Source organism: Artemia sp. Qi Xiang Cuo, chromosome 15, assembly GCF_049724085.1.
Source record: "Artemia sp. Qi Xiang Cuo chromosome 15, ASM4972408v1, whole genome shotgun sequence".
Taxonomy (NCBI): Eukaryota; Metazoa; Arthropoda; class Branchiopoda; order Anostraca; family Artemiidae; genus Artemia; species Artemia sp. Qi Xiang Cuo.
The window spans coordinates 23,961,670-23,982,433 of record NC_142808.1 but is presented as its reverse complement, the minus strand read 5'-3'; the positions used below and the strand labels follow the sequence as shown (position 1 = coordinate 23,982,433).

The window sequence follows — 20,764 nt, the reverse complement described above, 5'->3', positions numbered from 1 at the left end:
GTATCTGGCTCCAGGGACGAATCCAGGATTTTTGTTAGGGGGGGGGGAGGGTTTCTTCGGGAGAGAATTTTACAAAAAAAACTTAAAACGCATAAAAAATTTGTTTTTATGCATTTTATTACATTTTTACCAGTAGGACAGCCATGGGGGGAGGTTCAAGCCCCTCCCCTGAATACGGCCTTGTCTGGCTCCCCGGACCGGTTTCAGTTATACTGGAAAATCCAAGGGTATTGAAATAATTTTTCGGGGGGGGGGGCAGAAACTGTAACAAAAATAAATTTTGTCCGAAAAAATTTATTTCTGATACAATATTTTAATGAATATTTTAGCATTTTGCATTTTTTTGAATGTCATAGGTCTTCTAGAAGGGGCCTAAGTCTCCTTATTCTTCCCTTTGGGTACCCTTGTAGAAATTATAAAATCGAAGATTTGAAGCAAGTGAGGCTAGTATTTAAATTCTAATATTATTGTGGACTACAAAAGTTAATAATTAAAATAGTATGGAAAATCACTAGGCTAAACAAATTTACAATCGCAGGTATTTTTTAGGGTCGAAGCACCAAATATGGTTTTCTAAGTAGGCTACATTATAAAATTAAAAAAAATTCAACTAGCGTTCAAGTTCTGCATTTGCACTTCGTACTCAAATGTTTGGAAATACTAGAAGAAATACATCAATCTATTTTAAAATATAGCCTACTATTGTATTTGTTGCTAGACGATCATTTATAATTGTCTTGCAGCAAATAAACTTAAAAAAAAAAGCATATCACTAATCAAATCACCAACAGTTTATCAAATAACCAATTTAACCTTAGAACGAACAGAAACTACAGCAAACAGGCACAGGGCTAACGCCCCCTGTGCCTCGTAAAGACCTGAGCGTCATTTGCGCTTTACTAAAAACAAAATATATTTTGGTACTTAGCCTATGTATTATCCCGACCCCACTTAAGAATTTTTATCTGCATAATCTGGAAAAAAAAACCAGTTTGTCTTTCTGCAGTATGTTATAAGAGTAGTCGGGCAAAATATAGTAAGGTTTGTAAAGAGGAAGACAAGCTATAAGATTGGTAAAGCTAAAAGATCCCGGACCCAGAAATTTTTTTACCCTTTTCTGCAGTGTCTTCTAAGTTTTCTTTTGTTGCTGTTAGTCTGCACGAGTTCACTGAGCTAGATCTATTTAGACTGCAAAGGAAAGTGAGGTACATGAGGTAACCTAACCTCTAAACCTCTGGCCTAAACCTGACCTCTGGCTTTCTTAATTTCTGGTACCTCTTTTCAGTATACAAGAATGTCGTAGCTTATTTTCTAGGAGGGCAAGTCCCCAGAAATATTTTTTTACTGGACGGGGGGTGTCTTAAAAAATACTTAGACAGGAAATAAATTTTTCTTGCATGTCAAAAAATTGTTATCTTGTATTTTTTTTTTTTTTTTTATTTTATCCTATGTAGAAGCTGCCTTTTGATCTTCCTTAGTGAAAAGAAAAATTCGGCAGAACATGAAAGCGAGCGTATTAAGACCCATTGATCTATCACAACTTGTCAAAAATCGACGCTGTTCAAGATGACACGGTATTAGTAAGGACAAAAGAAAATGGTGATGTCCAACACTCAAAAGTAGCAATTAATCCGTACTGAGATAAAAAAAAATTGTATCGTTTTAAAAAAGCAGTCCACATCGTTAAGCCATGAAATTCTGTTATAATTCCAATGAAGAAATTTCAACTTCCAGTAATGGAGTGAATATCTGTTTTTCAATTGTAAAGCATCTCTACTGTATTTTAATTCTTCGCAAGAACTGAAACAATAACACTTCTCAAGTTAAAAAATGTTTTTTTTTTCAGTACTTATCGGTTAACTGGAACACACGCGTTTTTTTTTTTATTTGTTTATTCACTTTGCTTTATCTATTTTTATCCGCTTTACTTTATCTAGTTTTTTTCATTTCCTTTTTCTTCTCTTATTATGTTGAATCAGATTAGAACCCTGCTGTTTACTATTATTGTTAATGGTTTAGAATTTAAATAAATTACAGGAAATTTTCAGTTTGGAGAAAATTAAGTCTAAGGTTATTGTGTAGCAGTTGTTTGTTTGTTTGGCTTTTATTATTTTTGTTGATTTTTCTCGTATTGTGGTTATATTTTCGAGATATTATTGTATATTTTTTTTTTGCTTTCCTGATTGGTCCTGTTTTGTGTGGATTTTGTGATTGATACAAGGTCCTCCACAAGCTATGGTTCTTGGGACCTCTAGCACCTAAGGGTATTTATGTAATTATTGTAATACTTAACAAATTAAATTGATTGAATTGAAATTGAAATTTTGTTAATGCCAATGAAATACAACAAAATAAGATGAAAATGTAACAGTTTAGAAACAAATTTGGGCGATATATTTGCACATTAGGGGGCGGGGCGGGGGTAATGCATAGCATATATTAAATACGTAATCTAACCTAACCTAGGTACCGTACCTTCTTTTTGCCCCTTCAACCCCCCAAAAATAAAGTTTAAATATTTTTCACTGAGCAAGCAATACCTCACTAGGCAGAGGAAACCTGTTTTTTCATTAGGATCTTAGAGATTCTACATGCGGTTCTTGTCGCGTGTGTTCCAGCTAACCGATAAGTGCCTTTTTTCTATATTACTGAAAAATTTCACTGCCAATAAAGCTGGTTCTGATAAAGTTCCCCTTGCTAATTGAGAATGTCAAAATTAAAGTTATTTTGGCATTGTACAAAACCATGAGTAATTAAGTTTGGCGATGACAGATAGACATCAATAAAAAAAGACATTTGTGTGTCCATAATCTTTGCCTGTCTATTACAACTACAAAACAAGCGATTAACATTGTAAACAAAGCAAACACTTTTTTGTTGCTTGTATTTGCATAAAAAATATTATTCTCCAATTATAATAAACAAAGCAACCGACAATTGCATAAAAGATTGATTGTGTTTTTTTTTGGCAACCATTGTTTGAATTCTATATATGCCTTTTTGTTCTTTTCAACGAGAAATCAGAGCCCGGAACGACATATATATTATGTTGCATGTAACAGCAAATGGGACGCTTGGCGCCGTGATCAGATATATAAAACCATCAATCTTGATGACGTTCTGATATCAGTCGCTGGAATAAATCGGATTGGCTAACAGAAAGAGCATGACGTAGATATCCAGAGAGATGGGTGGAGCTTAATCTAGCTACTGAGACATTTCTGTAAGAAAAATTATTAGTGTTCAATTCTTTGAAAATTAATGGACATGAGTTCTTTCCTTATGAACGGTGTTGGTGGTAGTAGTATTTATGCTGATCCAAAGTTCCCACCTAGTGAAGAATACAACCAAAATAGTTATATTCCCACACAAAGTGTTAGTGATTACTATGTAAATCCTCAGCATTACGGATATCCACAAGTTCCTTATGGTCCCTATAGCCACCAAATGGGGGGATATTATTCCCCCCAACAATCTTGCACAATGGGCCCACAACTGGGACATGTTGTTAGCATACCCCACCAAGTATCAAGCCCGGGAGTACCGAGATCTAATGTTGGCTCCCCTTCTCCACTTTCCTGCACGGGAGCAATCCCACCAGGCTTACATCAGCAGCACATGATGTGTCAAAGTCAGCTGCAATCTCAAGCAGAACAATTACAGGGACATATTGCCATTCAACAGGATATCCAAAATAGGCATCAACAACAACAGCAATTGACTGAACAGGGTTTAATGTCACATCATTCTGGTCGCTCAAGTTCACCTTCATCCGAATGCTCAGATGACGGAAACCTTTCAGAAGGGGCTAACCCTGTTATATATCCCTGGATGAAAAAAATACATGTAGCGGGTGCAGGTTAGTATGTTTTTTTTTATTTTTTTTCACGTTCTTATTAAAAAACCTGCATTTAAAAACCAAATTTAAATTTTTGATTTTTAGCATTACCTTTCACACTGGAGGATCCAGGGGTGTGAGGGGTGCCCTCTTTCCCTGTTATTTTTCTTTTTTTCACCTTTTGTTTAGAATAAATTTGTCGATTTGGTCAATTATTGGCACATTTGCCTCATTCCCCCCCCCCAAGATATTGATCATTGGCACTCTTGTCACATTACCCCCCCCCCCCCAAGATTTTGCTCTAGACCCGCCCCTGACCTTTCGACAGTATTGGTTAAAATGGCTACCTTGAAATTGATGTCTGGTGATCAAGGACAAAATGGGTGTCAACAGGGGGGATGTTTGTCATTCGATAGACTTTGGCCCTTTTAAATGACACTAGAACTAACAATTTGGGTCTGGATGAGCCCTTTCTCAACCTTTTATGCCAATCTGTTCTATATGATTGCCTCTGTTTGGGCCAGTGACCATATTATTTAACCACTGGGGCCAAAAATAAATACAATAATAGGTTCAACGGTAGCTGCATGCTAGTAGAGAGCAAAATCTGGCCCGTAGTAACAATGAAGTTAAAATAAGCATTTTTTTCAAAGGAAATACTAGAGTGAAGAAATTGTCAATTGGCATGTTTTGAAAGTGTTCTCAGTTATTTAGATTCATCTTAATAGTAATTTGTCGTTACACAAATAATTTTGAAGATATTGGAAACGAGCCTAAAAGCCTTTCAAAATTATGACAAGATAAAAAGCGCACCATTAGAATCGCTAATGCTGGAAACCAGAATCAATGTCTACTAAACAATCTTTGAAAACTTAGAAAAACCCCTTTTTACACTGGAAACAGTAATGTGGAGGTAGTTGAATTTTAAATAAGAGCTCATTTGAACGCTAATTTATGCATAAAGTGTCCTCTTTAAATAGTAGGCCTATCAAATTAAAAAGCAAGGTTTTTCTTTCAAATAAAATCAAAAAATAGCCTTAAAACTCAAACCAAACGACAATTTTTTGTATGTAACTCCCCTTCTCCCTCTACTTTCTATAACTGCTGCCTTCTCCATCTCCTTTCTATGACTGCTCCCCCTCTCCCTCTCCCTTCATTTTACAACAAAGTTTAATTTTGCTAGACTGAAAGCGTTTGCTTACTTTTGTATGCTTTTGTGGCTGAGTGCAAAAACTGTTGTAAATTGGTAATTGAGTTTTATTTACAAGCTGCCTTTCAAAATACTTGAGCCACAAATTTTTATGGTTTAAGGCTAATGTGAACAAACAAACACTTTTGCCCATAAACAGACTGTTTGTATTATTGCTCCTGCATTAGAATATTCGTTCTTGAAGTAGGCCTATTGATGCAAAACAAGTCAAACATTATGTAAAGAGTAAGGGCTTTAGAGCAGCAACTCCACTAATAAATAGCTTAATTTCTTTTCTTTCAGAGTTTCAATGCTACTCTTTATTTTCATTTGAAAAAAGCTTTTCAGTTTAACTTCTATTCTTTTGCTGTATCATACTCTAGGTATTTTAGGAAGTTTGCATCCAGGACCATGATTTTTGCATATTTCATTCTTTTTCAAGGAAATAACTGTTTTTAATTTCGGTTTCGCATCAAGTTGTGCCATGATCGGAGCCCACGCCAAAGAGGCAAGAAAGGGGAATTGTTATACTTCAGTGATTTCCAACCCATAAAAAGGGCACTAAAACTCTGTGTTTTATCTAAAAAAAATACCCTCTTCTGATATTCTTCGACTCATGGTTAGATTTTAATAGCCTTTATGACCTTAGCTTTTGAAGGATATAGGAAAGAGCAGGGATCAGAGTCTGTCAATCATGCAGGGTCGCATATGCTCTCAGTACTAATTTCAAAATTTTTATAATACTATCAGGTACTTCAGGATTTGCGTTCATATGTCAACATAGACTTAAATTGGTGTTTTATAGGTGAGTTTCAGTTTCAAAGAGATCTTACTACATCTCAAAACATTTTTTTTTTTGTGAAAATGCTTCACCTGCATTTGTAATTCGAAGTACGATCTCTCTCTCTCAATCGCCATTTTTTTTTTTTTTTTTTTTTTTTTTTTGAAGTGAGCTCTTTCAAGCGTCCTGATTGTACGTGTGCTACTCAGGTACCTGAATCGGCTAAATTCCTTAATTTCTCTTTCCTTAAGTCTTAGACTCACTACAAGCGAAGTAATAACGCCATTAGACATCGACTTAGTCTAGCTCAGATTGATCTGCAGACCTGTTTGGAAGGCCCTTGAAGCTAGCCGTTCAACTCCATTGCATATATTGAGCTCCATCCTCTTCATTTTAAGATTTTACAATTTTTGCTTATTTTAGGTTTTAATTTGACTCTTCACTTTCTTTTGAAAAGCCTTATTTTTGGAAAATACCATGTTAAATTAATTCCTGTTCGTTTTATAATTGACATTGTTTTATACCAGAATTTTCGTTATTATTTTGAAGTTTTTCTGCTGAAAAAACTAAAACACTTGAAAACTAAAATAAAGCTTTTCACAAAATTTGAATATTCAGTCAGAACCTTCGACCAGCCTTAACTTGCACATTTATTTTGTGATAGCGTTTATGCTATAGGATTTTAGGTAGATGGGGAGAAGTATTTTTATTCAAATGTGTTGAAATTACACGTTATTTTTGGTCTTCTGTAAGGCTTAAGCAAGCCTATAGACACCCTTGAATATATTAAACAAAAAAAAACAAGTTTTTTTTTAACTGAAAGTAAAGAGCAACATTAAAACTTAAAACGAACAGAAATTATTCCGTATATGAAAGGGGCTGTCCCCTCCTCACTCTTTACGCTAAAGTTTTTTATTGTTTTAAAAATAAAGTTGTGAGACAGAGTCAAACTTTAGCGCAAAGAGTGAGGCGTTGAGGAGGGGACAGCCCCTTTCATATACGGAATAATTTCTGTTCGTTTTAAGTTATAATGTCGCTCCATACTTTCAGTTAAAAAAAACTAGTTTTTTTTATTTAATTTCTGAGCGTTTTTGAATTAATGCAGCTTATATGAATTAATATAAACTCAAACAAGTGGTACAAAATATCTTTCTAAAATGCTTGAGCGTCTCTAAATATGCAACCATAAATATCTTTAGCACAAACCTATATTCAATTTCAAAAACACTTATAAGAAAAAATATTAACCTGCAAACTGTTTAAACCTCTTAAACCTATTTACATACACATAGGGGAATTCAAAGAATGCCGAATTCTCCTTTCAATTCTTTCATTAGCCGCCAGTCTTCCATTGTAAGGTCATCCCTAAAGTGTTCCTTGCAGACATCAATGGATTGCCTACTAATTATCGACGTAATGATATCTTTTTCATTAAAATGTCTACCGATCATTTTGGGTGTGTCGTCACTCACTTTCTCAATTTTTATACAAATTTCTTCTTCTTTTTTGGCCATTTCCACTGGTTTTTCATTTTTTTTTTTTTTCAATAGTAGCTACGACCCCTATTTGAAGAAAGTCCTTTGACGGTACACACAGAGGAGTCCCAATTTTAGCAACACCAGCTTCAACCAGGACACCCACAATAATGGGATGGCACTGTCTATAAATGTGTTGCGGAAGGATATGTAACTTACATGGAAAAACAGCAATGTTTTTAAATTCCTCCCGCCCTTGCTGTTTTCGACCCTCTGTGTTTTGTAAAATCATCAAACAAGTGATAAATAATATCTTTTTTAAAGATTCTGACTCCCTTAGCATCTGCCATGTTCTTGAGCTTTACGGTCAACTTTAACATCAAACGCTAAAATACAGGCAAACTGGGGGTCGGTCTCCAACATAACGGAAGCTTTTACAACATCACTTTTTTCAACATCCCCTATTCTAGTGTTAGAATAAGGGATTTTTGATGTGTTCAAAAACTCCAGGAGAGCTTCTAGGGAGCCTAGCGAAGACGCTTGGACGTAGACTCCACGCTTCTTGCACTGAATACAAATCTCTTTTTCTTGCGATATTTCTTTTTTTAAAATTTCAACTTCTTTTTCAGAATTTGCCACTAAAAAACTTGAACCAGCTATGGCCAAATCCGATCCTTTTGCAGCGATTTTAACGCCTTGGGACGCTTTGATTTTTTTCGGTTCTGCATATTCATTCTTGACACGCAGTTCTCTCATTGGCTTTGGCAGAAGAAGGGCTCTAATCTGAGTTATAATAGGTCCTTAAAAACCAGATAGAACCATTGTATCTCCAACTTTAAGTGAACCATTAGTCAAAATCACATCAATGGTTTTGCCATGTCCAGTAGTGGGTTTTACCTCTAATACTGTAGCCTCAAGTTCCTCCGAAAAAGTTAATTTTTCAGGTTGGATTTCCTCATTATACACAACTACCATTGCTATTAAGTTAGCAATTCCATCGCCAGTATTTGCACTGGTCGGTACAACCGATGAATATTCCTTTGGATCTGGATTCTCATAGAAAAGCTTCGTATTGAGGCCCTGCTCTGATAACTGCAATAAAACACTATTTGACCGCTGCTCGAATTCAAGTTTTGTATTGGGTTTCTGCGATTTGAGCACATCTCTGATGTCTTTTTTTGGATTTGACTGCCCTTCAAACAGTCGGTCGATTTTATTCAAGGCAACTATGAATGGAGTACCTCTGTCTTGCAAGAGTTTTATTGATTCAATAGTTTGAGGCTCAACTCCATGCATAATGTCAACAACTAATATTGCCAGGTCACACAATGACGAGCCTCTCGACCTCAATTTTCCAAAATGTTCATGTCCAGGCGTGTCTATAATAAGGAGCCCTGGTATCTTTATTTTAAAAGGCTGAAAACCTTCAAGACACCTGACAATCTTAGTTTGCTCAAGCAGTGCGTCAATAGGCACATAAGTTGCTTTAATCTGTTGGGTGATGCCACCTGCCTCTGAATCTTGAACTTTAGTGCACCTTAAAAAGTCTAGTATTTTTGTTTTGCCAGTATCTACATGGCCTAGTACACATATTACTGGTGCACGAAGATGGTCTAGACTTCTTTTCTTCTCATTCACTTTTCGCCTGTTTTGCAATCTACATTTGATGGATTCGTCTGATTCCCAGTCAGAAGAAAACTCATTTTATTCTGAAAATGAAAACTCATTTTCTTCGTCTTTAATTTCATTTTCCTGGTTGGGAGGTTTTTCAGCCTCTTTAACTAATTAAGAGATAATTGGTTCAGACACATTTGTTTGCTCTTCACTCTCTCCACCCAGAAGCTCCTCCCAGTTGTTTGGTATTTTTTCAATTGGTACTGGCTCTGGAGTCGAGCCATTGACTTTTGCTTCTTCTGTCACCCCTCTGGTTTAGCTTCAGCAAAAGGGATAACTTCTACTTTTTCTTTCTTAGGCCTGACTCTTGTTCCTGGTCGAACTTTTTTTTCAGTGGTCGAGCTACTTGGAAATATAGCACCCTTTTCTTTCCATGCTTCTACAGTTGCTTCCATTCTTTTCTTTTCGTGTTTTTGCTTTGACGTAAGAATTAATCCTTTGGCTTTCCGCTCTTGGCGCTTTGATTTTTCTCGCTCCTTTTTTTGAACTAACTTGATTCTTTTTTGTTCTTTTTCCTCTTCCTCTTTTTTTTCAAGTTGCATTTTATTTTTTAATCTCTCTTCCTCTTCTTTTTTTAATAGCTCCTCTTCTTCTTTTTTCTTTCTTAGTGCAGCAACAATTTTATTAATTGGCCTTTTCTTTTTTTCTCTCTCCCCGTCTTTAATTTCTTTCACACTTGGCTCACTTTTCTTCTTTTTCTTTTTATCTTTCTTCTTTTTGGCTGCTGTGGTATCTTCAACAGCTCCAGCCACTTCCTTGGCTCCCACTTCATTTGCTGTTCCCATTTTTGTGGCACTTGGGTTACTGCCTCCAGCTATCTTTTCCGATAGACTTGGGTTAGAAATAGATTCTTCTTCCCCCTCATTTGGAGTTCCCTCTACTAGAGTCTTGGTTCGCTCATTGATCGACACCATCGCTGCATTAGATAGTTCACTAGCCATTTCCTCGGCTCCCACTTCATTTGCTGTTCCCGTTTGTGCGTCACTTGGGTTACTGCCTCCAGCTATTTTTTCCGATAGACTTGGGTGAGAAATATATTCTTCTTCCCCCTCATCTGGAGCCTTTTTTACTAAAGTCTTGGTTCGCTCATTGATCGACGCCATCGCTGCATTAGATGGTTCACTAGCCACTTCCTCGGCTCCCACTTCATTTGCTGTTTCCGTTTTTGCGTTACTTGGAAAAAAAGGAAGCGTTACTTGGAAACGTAAAAACAACGTAAAAACGTTGTTTTTACGTTTTTACTTGGGTTACTGCCTCCAATTATTTTTTCCGATAGACTTGGGTGAGAAATAGATCCTTCTTCCCTCTCATTTGGAGCCCCCTCTACTAGAGTCTTGGTTCGCTCATTGATCGACGCCATCGCTACATTAGATGGTTCACTAGCCACTTCCTCGGCTCCCACTTCATTTGCTGTTCCCGTTTTTGCGTCACTTGGGTTACTGCCTCCAGCTATTTTTTCCGATAGAATTGGGTGAGAAATAGATTCTTCTTCCCTCTCATTTGGAGCCCCCTCTACAAGAGTCTTGGTTCGCTCATTGATCGACGCCATCGCTACATTAGATGGTTCACTAGCCACTTCCTCGGCTCCCACTTCATTTGCTGTTCCCGTTTTTGCGTCACTTGGGTTAATACCTACAGCTATTTTTTACGATAGACTTGGGTGAGAAATAGGTTCTTCTTCCCCCTCATCTGGAGCCTTTTTTTACTAAAGTCTTGGTTCGCTCATTGATCGACGCCATCGCTGCATTAGATGGTTCACTAGCCACTTCCTCGGCTCCCACTTCATTTGCTGTTCCCGTTTTTGCGTCACTTGGGTTACTACCTACAGCTATTTTTTCCGATAGACTTGGGTGAGAAATAGATTCTTCTTCCCTCTCATTTGGAGCCCTCTCTTTTAGAGTCTTGGTTCGCTCATTGATCGACGCCATCGCTGCATTATATGGTTCACTAGCCACTTCCTCGGCTCCCACTTCATTTGCTGTTCCCGTTTTTGCGTCACTTGGGTTGGTGCCTCTAGGTTCCTCATGGAACTTCAGAAATAAGCTTCAAAAAAAAAAAAAAAAAGTGGGCCCATCGTCCCAATCTAGTTTTTTTCGTGCTATACGGTCTACCTTGTCTAGGAACTTGCGGGTATAAGTTTCAAGCTACTCAATCAAAACCCTTATTGGCCCTTTTCTAGGGATTAAATAAGAAAAACAAGTTTTTTCAACTGAAAGTAAGGAGCAACATTAAAACTTAAAACGAACAAAGATTATTACGTATATTAGAGGTTTGCCCCCTCGTCAATACCTCGCTCTTTACACTAAAGTTCGAATTTTGTGCCAATTCTTTAAGAATGACCCATGAATCCCAAAGGCCGTTTAATTAGAATAAATAGCTCTTGAAAGTACTAAAAATAGTTTAGCGTAAAGAGTGAGGTATTGCCGAGGAGCGAAACCCCTCACATACGCAATAATTTCTGTTCGTTTTAAGTTTTAATGTTGCTCCTTACTTTCAATTGAAAAAGCTTTTTAACTTTCAGTTGAAAAACTATTTAATTTCTGGTCGTTTTTTAAATAATTCCTGAAAAACCGGCGCCCCCATCATGAGAAATTCTCTTCCCCCATGAAAAAATCCTCTATGGAAAGATACTCCCGCGTAACCCCCTGCCCCTCAACCCACCCACCCCCACCAGAAGAATATCCCCCATGAAAAGGTCTGTAGTAAACTTCCTAATAACCAATACTATATGTAAACAATGGACAAAGTTCATAACTTACAGCCCACCCCCCGGGGACTGTGGGCGATTAAGTCGTCCTTAGACATATAGTTATTACATTTTTTCGACTATGCTGAACAAAATGGCTATCTCAAAATTTTGATTTGGTGATTTTGGGAAACAAATGAGCGTGGGAGGGGCCTAGTTGCCCTCTGATTTTTTGATCACTGAAAAAGGGCACTAGAACTTTTAATTTTCGATTGAATGAGCCCTCTCGCGACATTCTAGGACTACGGGATCGATATGATCACCCCTCTGGAAAAAAAAACAACAACAAAAAAACAAATAAACAGGCATCTGTGATCTTTCTTCTGGCAAAAAATACAAAATTCCACATTTTGCAGATAGGAGCCTGGAACCTCTACAGTAGGGGTCTTTGATACGCTGAATTTGATGATGAGATTTTCATTTAGATTTATATGACTTTCAGGGGGTTTTCCCTCCTTTTTTCAAAAAAAGGGCAAATTTTCTCAGGCTCATAACTTTATAGGGGGACTTTTAGGGGGAGTTTCCCCCTTTTTTCGAAAATAAGGCAATTTTTTCAGGTTCGTAACTTTTGATGGGTAAGACTAAACTTGATGAAACTTACATATTTAAAATCAGCATAAAAATAAAATTCTTTTGATGTATCCATTAATATCAAAATTCTGTTTTTTGAGTTTTGGCTACTATTGAGACGGGTCATTCCTTACTAACAGTTCGTTGCCACGAACTTTTTGATTTAATAAAAAAAAACATTATTTTAAACTGAAAGTAAGGAGCAAGACTAAAACTTAAAACGAACGAAAATTATTATGTGTAGGAGGGAAGGTCGCCCCTCGTCAATGCCTTGTTCTTTAGGTTAAAGTTTGAATTTTGACCGAATTCTTTAAGAATGACTCCTGAATCACATAGACCATTTAATTATAATAAATAAATTCTTTAAAAGTACTAAAAAACTTCAGCGTAAAGAGCAAGGTATTGACGAAGGGGCGACCCCCCTCATATACGTAATAGTTTCTGTTCGTTTTAAGTTTTAATGTTGCTCCTTACTTTCAGTTAAAAAAATATGTTTTTTTAAATTTAATTTCTGATCGTTTTATAAATTATGCTGGAAAAACTGGCTCCCCTTGACCCTCCTTCACCTGAAAAATACCCCTGAAAACGTCTGTATACTTCCCTATAACCAATACTATATGTAAACAAGGGGCAAAGTTCATAGCTTGAAGTCCTTCCCCCGGCAACTGTGGGGGGGGGGGGTTAAGTCATCCTCAAAGACATAGTTATAAAAATTTTCAACTATGTTGAGTAAAACAGCTATCTCAAAATTTTGATCGGGTGACTTTGGTGAAAAAATGAGCGTGGGATAGGGGCTAGCTACCCTCCAATATTTTTGGTCACTTGAAAAGGGCACTAGAGCTTTGGATTTAAGATCAAATGAGCCCTATCTCTATACAAACCTCTACAATAGGGTTTTCTGGTATCCTGAATCCGATAGTGATTTTCATTAAGGTCACTTAATTTTTTGGGAGTGTCTCCCCCCTTTTTAAAAAATTGGGCAAAATTTCTCAGGCTCGTAACTTTTGATGGGTACCTTTAAACTTGACAATTTTACATATTTTGAATAAACATCACAATTAAATTTATTTTATGCGTCTATTATTATCAAAACTGCTTCTAATAGTTTTGGTTACTATTGAGCCACATTGCTCCTTACTTACAGTTCGTTACCACGAGCTGTTTGAAAACAATTTTATTCGTTCTATATTTTTATGTCCTTTTGGATCTAAGAGTTGCTCTTGAATGTTCCACTCACAGTGGGGTTTTATTCATCTAAGAAGCTAAGGATTTAAGGTTTGAGCTGAATAGAAAAATGCTTGGTCGTTTTAGAGCTCCATTTTCTGGAAACAATTTTCCTTCGAAACAAGTTTTTTTTTACATTAGGTTCCTCTTGGTTCGGAGCTTAAGGATTTAAGTTTAAAATTGATCTTGTGCAGCATATTTTTCGGCACATTTCTGGCCAGCAAACACCCTCCTCCCTCTAAACAAATGTTTTGTCCTGTTAGCCCAGGCAACGGTCCTTCAGATTTTCAAGCCGTTCCCAAGAAACAAAATTCTTTTCTGATTCTTTCAAAATCTTTTCTGAGCCTAAATTTAGGGGGTTCGTGCCTCCTATCTATTTACTATTCAACATAAGGGTCCTCTTGGTTGAGGATCAATGGTTTAAGTTTCCATTTTTTCAGAAGAGGAAATAATTTTCAAGTCGTATGGATAAAAATAGTTCCTTGGTTCTTTTCGGGAAAGCCAATGTGTTTTATCTCTCTTCTCTGTGCCTTGCAGTTCTCTTTACCCAACAACTTATGGTGCTAAGTTTCAGCCTGATTAGGGACAACAACATTAAGCTCATTTCAAGGCCACCTAGCACCGTTACCCCTTCCAACAAAATACTTGAGATCATGATTCAAGATCATGATTCTTGAAAATTTCATGCCAATCGGAAAAAAGTTGTTTGAATCGCTTTTGGACCCCAGATTCGGGAGCCTTGGTCCGAGCAAAACAAAAATTAATCTCTTTTCAGGCTTCCGGGGAGCTAAAATTTCTTTTCAGTTTATTCTTGTGCATTGCGGTCCCCCTAGCTTAAGGACTTTATAATTTCAGTTTCAAGCCAATTGAAAAAAAAGGTTGACCCCTTTTGATGCCCAAATTAAGATTGTTTTTGAACATTAGGGCCCCGATGACACAGGGACTTATGATTTTAAGTTTAAAGCCGGTCGGAAAAAAAATTTGGTACGTCCTTTTTTTGGCACTTTGTCTGGCTCTGCTTTCAGTGCTCTCATATTTTTTTTTCCAATTTTATATTTTCGTCCTCATAGCCCATCGACTTAAGGATATAAGTTTCAAACCAGTCTAAAAAACCTTTGGCCAGTATTAGATAACCCTTGGCCAAAGAATTTAGAGCCAAATTTTTTTGAGGAAAAAAATCAAGGAAAAAAAATTTCCCCTTAGCCGAAAGGATGGTTCCTGAAAGTTTTGAGTCAATAGCACACCCAAGATCAAACATGCCCTGCGTTTTTCCACTGTAATTCTTATTCTCAAATAATTGAGAATATGTGTTATTTATGGCCATTGCCTTAGGGGCTGCAGGGGCGTTATCATCCCCGGAGGCTTATTTATTGAATCTTTCAAGTCTTTTGAACAAAATAGCTATCTGAAATTTTGATTGGATGTTTAGAGGGCAAAGGAGGGGTTGGTTGCCCTCAAGTCATTTTAGACTCTCAACGGGCACTCAAACCTTTAATTTTCAATGAAATGAGCCCCATTCCAAGTTTCTACCCCTTCACTACACTGTGACTGGCGAAAAAAGAAGGAAGGAAGAAATAGGTAATACATTGATTAAATCTGACTATAAAGCATAAGACTATTATTGATAGACAGCATAAGGCATAAGACAGCATAAGACATAAGGCATAAGATGATTAAATCTGACTATAAAACTATAAAGCAATACATATTTTTTAAGACTTTATTTCTGTTCGGTTTCAATTTTTTATGTAAATTAGGTTTTCGTGTCACCCGCAAGAGTGACGGATACCCTCATTTACGAGAGCCAAGTCTTTACTCTCAACACAAAAATGCCATTTGTCCATTATACCATTGTATATAATTTGGTAAAGCTCAGCGAATCACCTCAATTATACGAAACTTAAAAATAATTATCTTTAATAATAGTTTATTTTTAATGGGCTCCATGTATCTTTAGTAACGAAAGCGTCACAATTCAACATTAAGACCTCTGAAACTTAAATGCTGAATAGATAATTTTATGACAATTCTAGACCAATTAGTTATCTCAGAAGTTTCTCAAAACTTTTCGTTTTGCGACTCAAAGTGCAAGAGGATGCTACGTTGCTGTCATACAGCCTCTATTCTTCCTTAAAACGATCCCAAGAATTTCAATTACCGTCTGAACGACCCCTCTCCCAGTATTCTAGGACCATTGGTTAAATAGGAGCACCCTTGAAAAAAAAATCAGCAACAAAGCAAACAAACAATTGAAGAAACATTTTTGATTATCCTTCTTTAAGAAAATGACATAAAAAAATTTTTTTTTTAATTGAAAGTAAGGAGCGAAATTAAAACTTAAAACGAACAGAAATTATTCCGTATATGAAAGGGGCTGTCCCCTCCTCAACGCCCCGCTCTTTACGCTAAAGTTTTTTATTGTTTTAAAAAATCGAGCTGTGAGAAAAAATCTAACTTTAGCGTAAAGAGCGAGGCGTTGAGGAGGGAAAATCCCCTTTCATATACGGAATAATTTCTGTTCGTTTTAAGTTTTAATATCGCTCCTTACTTTCAGTTAAGAAAAACTTGTTTTTTTATTTAATTTCTGATCGTTTTTGAGTTAATGCAGCTTTTATTTTGGCTCACCGTCATTGAATGACCCCGACTCACTCCCCACCCCAACTACCAGAAAAAATCCTCTCTGAAAACGTCTGTATACTTCCCAATAACCAATACTTTATGTTAACATTGGGTAAAGTTCATAACTTTCAGCCCTCCCCCCGGGGGCTTCGGGGGATTAAGTCATCCTAAATGACATAGTTATCACATTTTCGACCATACTGAAAAAAAATGGCTATCTCAAAATTTTGATCGGGTGACTTTGGGAAAAAAAAGCGTGGGAGGAGGCCTAATTGCCCCCCATTTTGTTTGGTCACTTTAAAAGGGCACTAGAACTTTTAATTTCCATTCCAATGAGCCTCCTACAATATTCCTCCTACAATATTCTAGGACCACTGGGTTGATACAATTACCCCTGGAAAACAAAAACAAATAAACACGCATCCGTGATCCTTCTGCTGGCAAAAAATGCAAAATTCCACATTTTTGTAGATAGGAGCTTGAAACCTCTACAGTAGGGTTCTCTGATATGCTAAATATGGTCTTGTGGTTTTCATTAAGGTTCTATAGCTTTTAGGAGGTCTTTCTCTCTTTTTTCGAAGATCAGCCAAATTTTCTCAGGCGCGTAACCTTTCATGGGTAGGACTAAACTTGATGAAACTTATATATTTGAAATTAACATTAAAATCTTATTCTTTTGATGTATCTATTGGTATTAAAATCCGGTTTTCTAGAGTTTCAGTTACCATTGAGGCGGGTCGCTCCTTACTTACAGTTCGTTACCACGAACTGTTTGAAAGTTCGAATTTTGTTCGAATCAAAAACTACTGAATTACCAAGGCCGCGGTTAATTAGAATAGATAGCTCTGTTGAAAGTACTAAAAAAATTTAGCGTAAAGGGCGAGGTATTGACTAGGGGGTGGACCACCTCGTATACATAATAGTTTATGTTCGTTTTAAGATTTAAGATAGCTCCTTACTTTTAGAGGAACGAACTTTTTATTTGATTTGTTATTATGTTTTATAAACGCAGGGAAATATGGCACCCCCTCATAGAAATGTCCCTTCTTCCAAGGAGTCATCCTCCATGGAAAGATCCTCACCCCGTAACTCCCTCCTCCGACCCCCCCAGAAAAAATCCCTCCTGAAACGTCTTTAAACTTCCCATTGACCAATACTATATTGAAACAACGGGCAAAGCTCATAACTTGCAGCCCTTCCCCCGGAAAATATGAGGGATTATGTCATCCTCAAAGACATGTTTATTAGATTTTCGATAATGCTGAACAAAATGGTTATCTCAAAATTTTGATCAGGTAGCTTCGGGAAAAAATGCCCGTTGGAGGGGGCCAAGTTGCTCTCCAATTTTTTTGGTCACTTAAACAGGCACTAGAACTTTTAATTTCCGTTTGTATGAGGTCTCTCACGATATTCTAGGACTACTGGATCAATACGATCACCTCTGTAAAAAAAAACAAAAAAAAAACAAATAAACACGCATCCTTGATCTTATTTCTGACAAAAAAAAAATACAAAATTCCACATTTTTACAGATAGTAGCTTGAAACTTCCTTAGTAGGGTTCTCTGATACGTTGAATCTGATGGTGTGATTTTCATTACGGTTCTATGACTTTTAAGGGTTGTTTTTTCCTTTTTCGAAATTAAGGCAAATGTTGTCAGGCGGGTAAATTTTGATAGGTAAGACTAAATTTAATGAAACTTATATATTTGAAATCAACATAAAAATTTGATTCTATTGATGAATCTATTGGTATCAAAATTCCTGGTTTTTAGTGTTTCGGTTACCATTGAGCCGGGTTGCTCCTTACTTACAGTTCGTTACCACGAACTGTTTGAAACGGCAATTTGTGCGGAAAGAGGTTTGAAACCTCTTTGCAGGGGCTCTCTGATATGCAGATTTTGTTAACCTAATTTTCATCAAAATCACTTCCCTTTCTGTGGTGTTTTTTTTCTAAAACAAGGCAAACTTCTTCAGGGTTCTAACTTTCAATCGGTAATTTTAGATCCCACAAATTTTTCATCACTAAAATGACGAAATAATTGCTCTAAGAGGGTGATTAAATCATCCTTTAAAAAATTCTTGATAAGGGGGGGGGAGGGAAATTGGAAAGAAGTTTCAATTAGGGATGTTAATGCGTTTTCCTGTTTTCCTGATTAAATTTGTACATGTATCTTTAAGGAGTAGTGGCACTCCCTCCAATATATTTTAATTCTTTTTTTTTATCATTTTGTTTTCAGTTTGAACCACTGCTTCATGAATTAAAAATAGGGCTCATTGACTAATTTTACACATCTATATGGCTTATATGGCTTTCAAGTTGCCCGAAGCGTCATTTACTTATTGAGTTTTAGTTTTGAGTTGTCCCTGAAGCAACCATTTTTAATTACAGACAAGATAGCTAGAATCCTTGTAGTTCACCTAACATACAACCAACCCAAGTAAAGCAATTTCTCAGCTTCTTAATCTAAAAAGATGAAGCCAACAAACTCTTGCCTATCCTCAAAACTTGGTGCTAGGCGTATTCCGTTTGGAAACTCCCCCCTTGGAAAACACTCCTAGGAAAATACCCCCGCGGAAAAGCCCCCCCCCCACCCCACAAACAGAATTGAGCAGAAAGTATGACAAATAAAAATAACAAACAAATGAATAAATTTTGGAATATTCGACTTATCAAACAGTTCGTGGTAACGAACTGTAAGTAAGGAGCGACCCGGCTCAATAGTAACCGAAAGTCTAAAAAACGGAACTTTGATACCAATTGATACATCAGAAGAATCAAATTTTTATGCTGATTCTTACCCATAAAAAGTTAAGCGCCTGAGAAAATTTTTACTTATTTTCGAAAAAAAGGGGTTAAACAACCCCTAAAAGTCATAGAACTTTAATGAAAATCACACCGTCAGATTCAGCGTATCAGAGAACCCTACTATAGAGGTTTTAAGCTCTTATCTGCAAAAATGTGAAATTTTATATTTTTGCCAGAATAAAGATCGCGGATGCGTTTTTTTTTTTTTTTTTTTTTTTCCCAGGGGTGATCGTATCGATCCAGTAGTCGTAGAATATCGTGAGAGGGCTCACTCGAACGGAAATTAAAAGTTCTAGTGCGCTTTTTAAGTGACCAAAAAATTGGAGGGCAACTTGGCCCCCTCCCACGCTTTTTTTTCCCGAAGTCACCCAATCAAAATTTTGAGATAGCCATTTTGTTCAGAATAGTCAAAAATCTAATTAATATGTATTTGAGGATGACTTAATCCTCCATAGTTCCCGGGGGAAGGGCTGCAAGTTATAAACTGCCCATTGTTTACATAGTATTGGTTATTGGTAAGTATACAGGCGTTTTCAGGAGGAATTTTTTGCTAGCGGGGGATCGGGGTCAGAGTAGGCATCACGGTGGAGGATCTTATCATGGAGGATATTTCCTTGGGGGAAGGGACATTTCTATGAAGGGGGGGGGGGCAGATTTCCCAGCATTATTTAAAAAACGATCAGAAATTAAATATAACATCAAGTTTTTTTTTCAACTGAAAGTAAGGAGCAACACTAAAACTTAAAACAAACAGGAATTATTATGTATATGAGGGGGTTCACCCCCTAGTCAATACCTCGCTCTTTACGCAGAAATTATTCCTTATATGAAAGGGGCTTTCCCCTCCTCAACGCCTCGCTCTTTATGCTAAAGTTTGACTCTTTCTCACAAATCTTTTTTTAAAACAATAAAAAACGTTAGCGTAAAGAGCTAGGCGTTGAGAAGGGGACAGTCCCTTTCATATGCGGAATAATTTCTGTTCGTTTTAAGTTTTAATGTCGCTCCTTACTTTCAGTTAAAGAAAAAACTATTTTTTTTTATTTAATACTTCAAAACATAGGCAGAGCATGTGGCCTAAGGATATGTGGCGTATCCTAGAGTAATTATTTTTACCTTTTTAGTTGATTTTAATTTTTTTTTATAGATTTTTGGGTATTTGAGTTGTCATAACAGGGTGAGATAAATGTTAAAAAAAATAACTTGAAAAAAAAAATCTGTGGCAACTATGGAAGTGTTGCCCTATGATGGAATGAGTAAGATAAAAAGCTAGGACTAAGAAATACGGGTAATTACTACTCGTAGACTTGATCTGGAGTCATTTTTTTTTTGGGGGGGGGGGCAATGGATATTACCTACTGGCTGATCATTTTTACCGAATGATTTGGGTGATACTGCAATCAAAATACTTAATTTTTTTTCGACTGAGACTAATCTCCTTCCATTGATTTTACGTCATATATTATACATTTACCCTAATAAGAAAATTTGAATCATTAAAATAGTGGCGCTTCGCACCCGTATTTCACCGACTCAAATTTTTGTTCCGACTGGAAGAAAATATTAAAGGGGGAGGCGTCCCCATCCACCCATACGTAATACCCCTGCTGACAACTGTAGTACATTATACCAGTTCACCCATAGCGATGGACAACGCGCGTCCACAAGGCGTACATCAGAAGGTTTTCCCATCTGAAGTACCTTCAAGGGATAATTTTACTTTTATGGATTTTTCCATGCTTAAATAACACAGTGTCAAACAAAAAAGTCAGAATCAAGTGAACTTAAATTTAACAGGAATTCGGTCTAAAGCATGGGTGCTCATAGGCTGAATTTTAGGGGG

General features: G+C 36.7%; 1 protein-coding gene and 1 pseudogene across 1 annotated transcript in view; one reads left to right on the top strand and one right to left on the bottom strand.

Moving 5' to 3' along the window:
* The first annotated feature begins 3,261 nt into the window (after window positions 1–3,261).
* LOC148943469 (homeobox protein Hox-A4-like) overlaps window positions 3,262–20,764 on the top strand; it is a 66,886-nt gene continuing 49,383 nt past the window's right edge. The window contains exon 1 of the mRNA XM_089101626.1: window positions 3,262–3,859. Within this exon, the coding sequence (XP_088957752.1) occupies window positions 3,262–3,859 (598 nt within the window). The remainder of the gene's footprint in view (window positions 3,860–20,764) is intronic.
* LOC148943470 (eukaryotic translation initiation factor 5B pseudogene) lies at window positions 7,107–10,060 on the bottom strand (annotated as a pseudogene).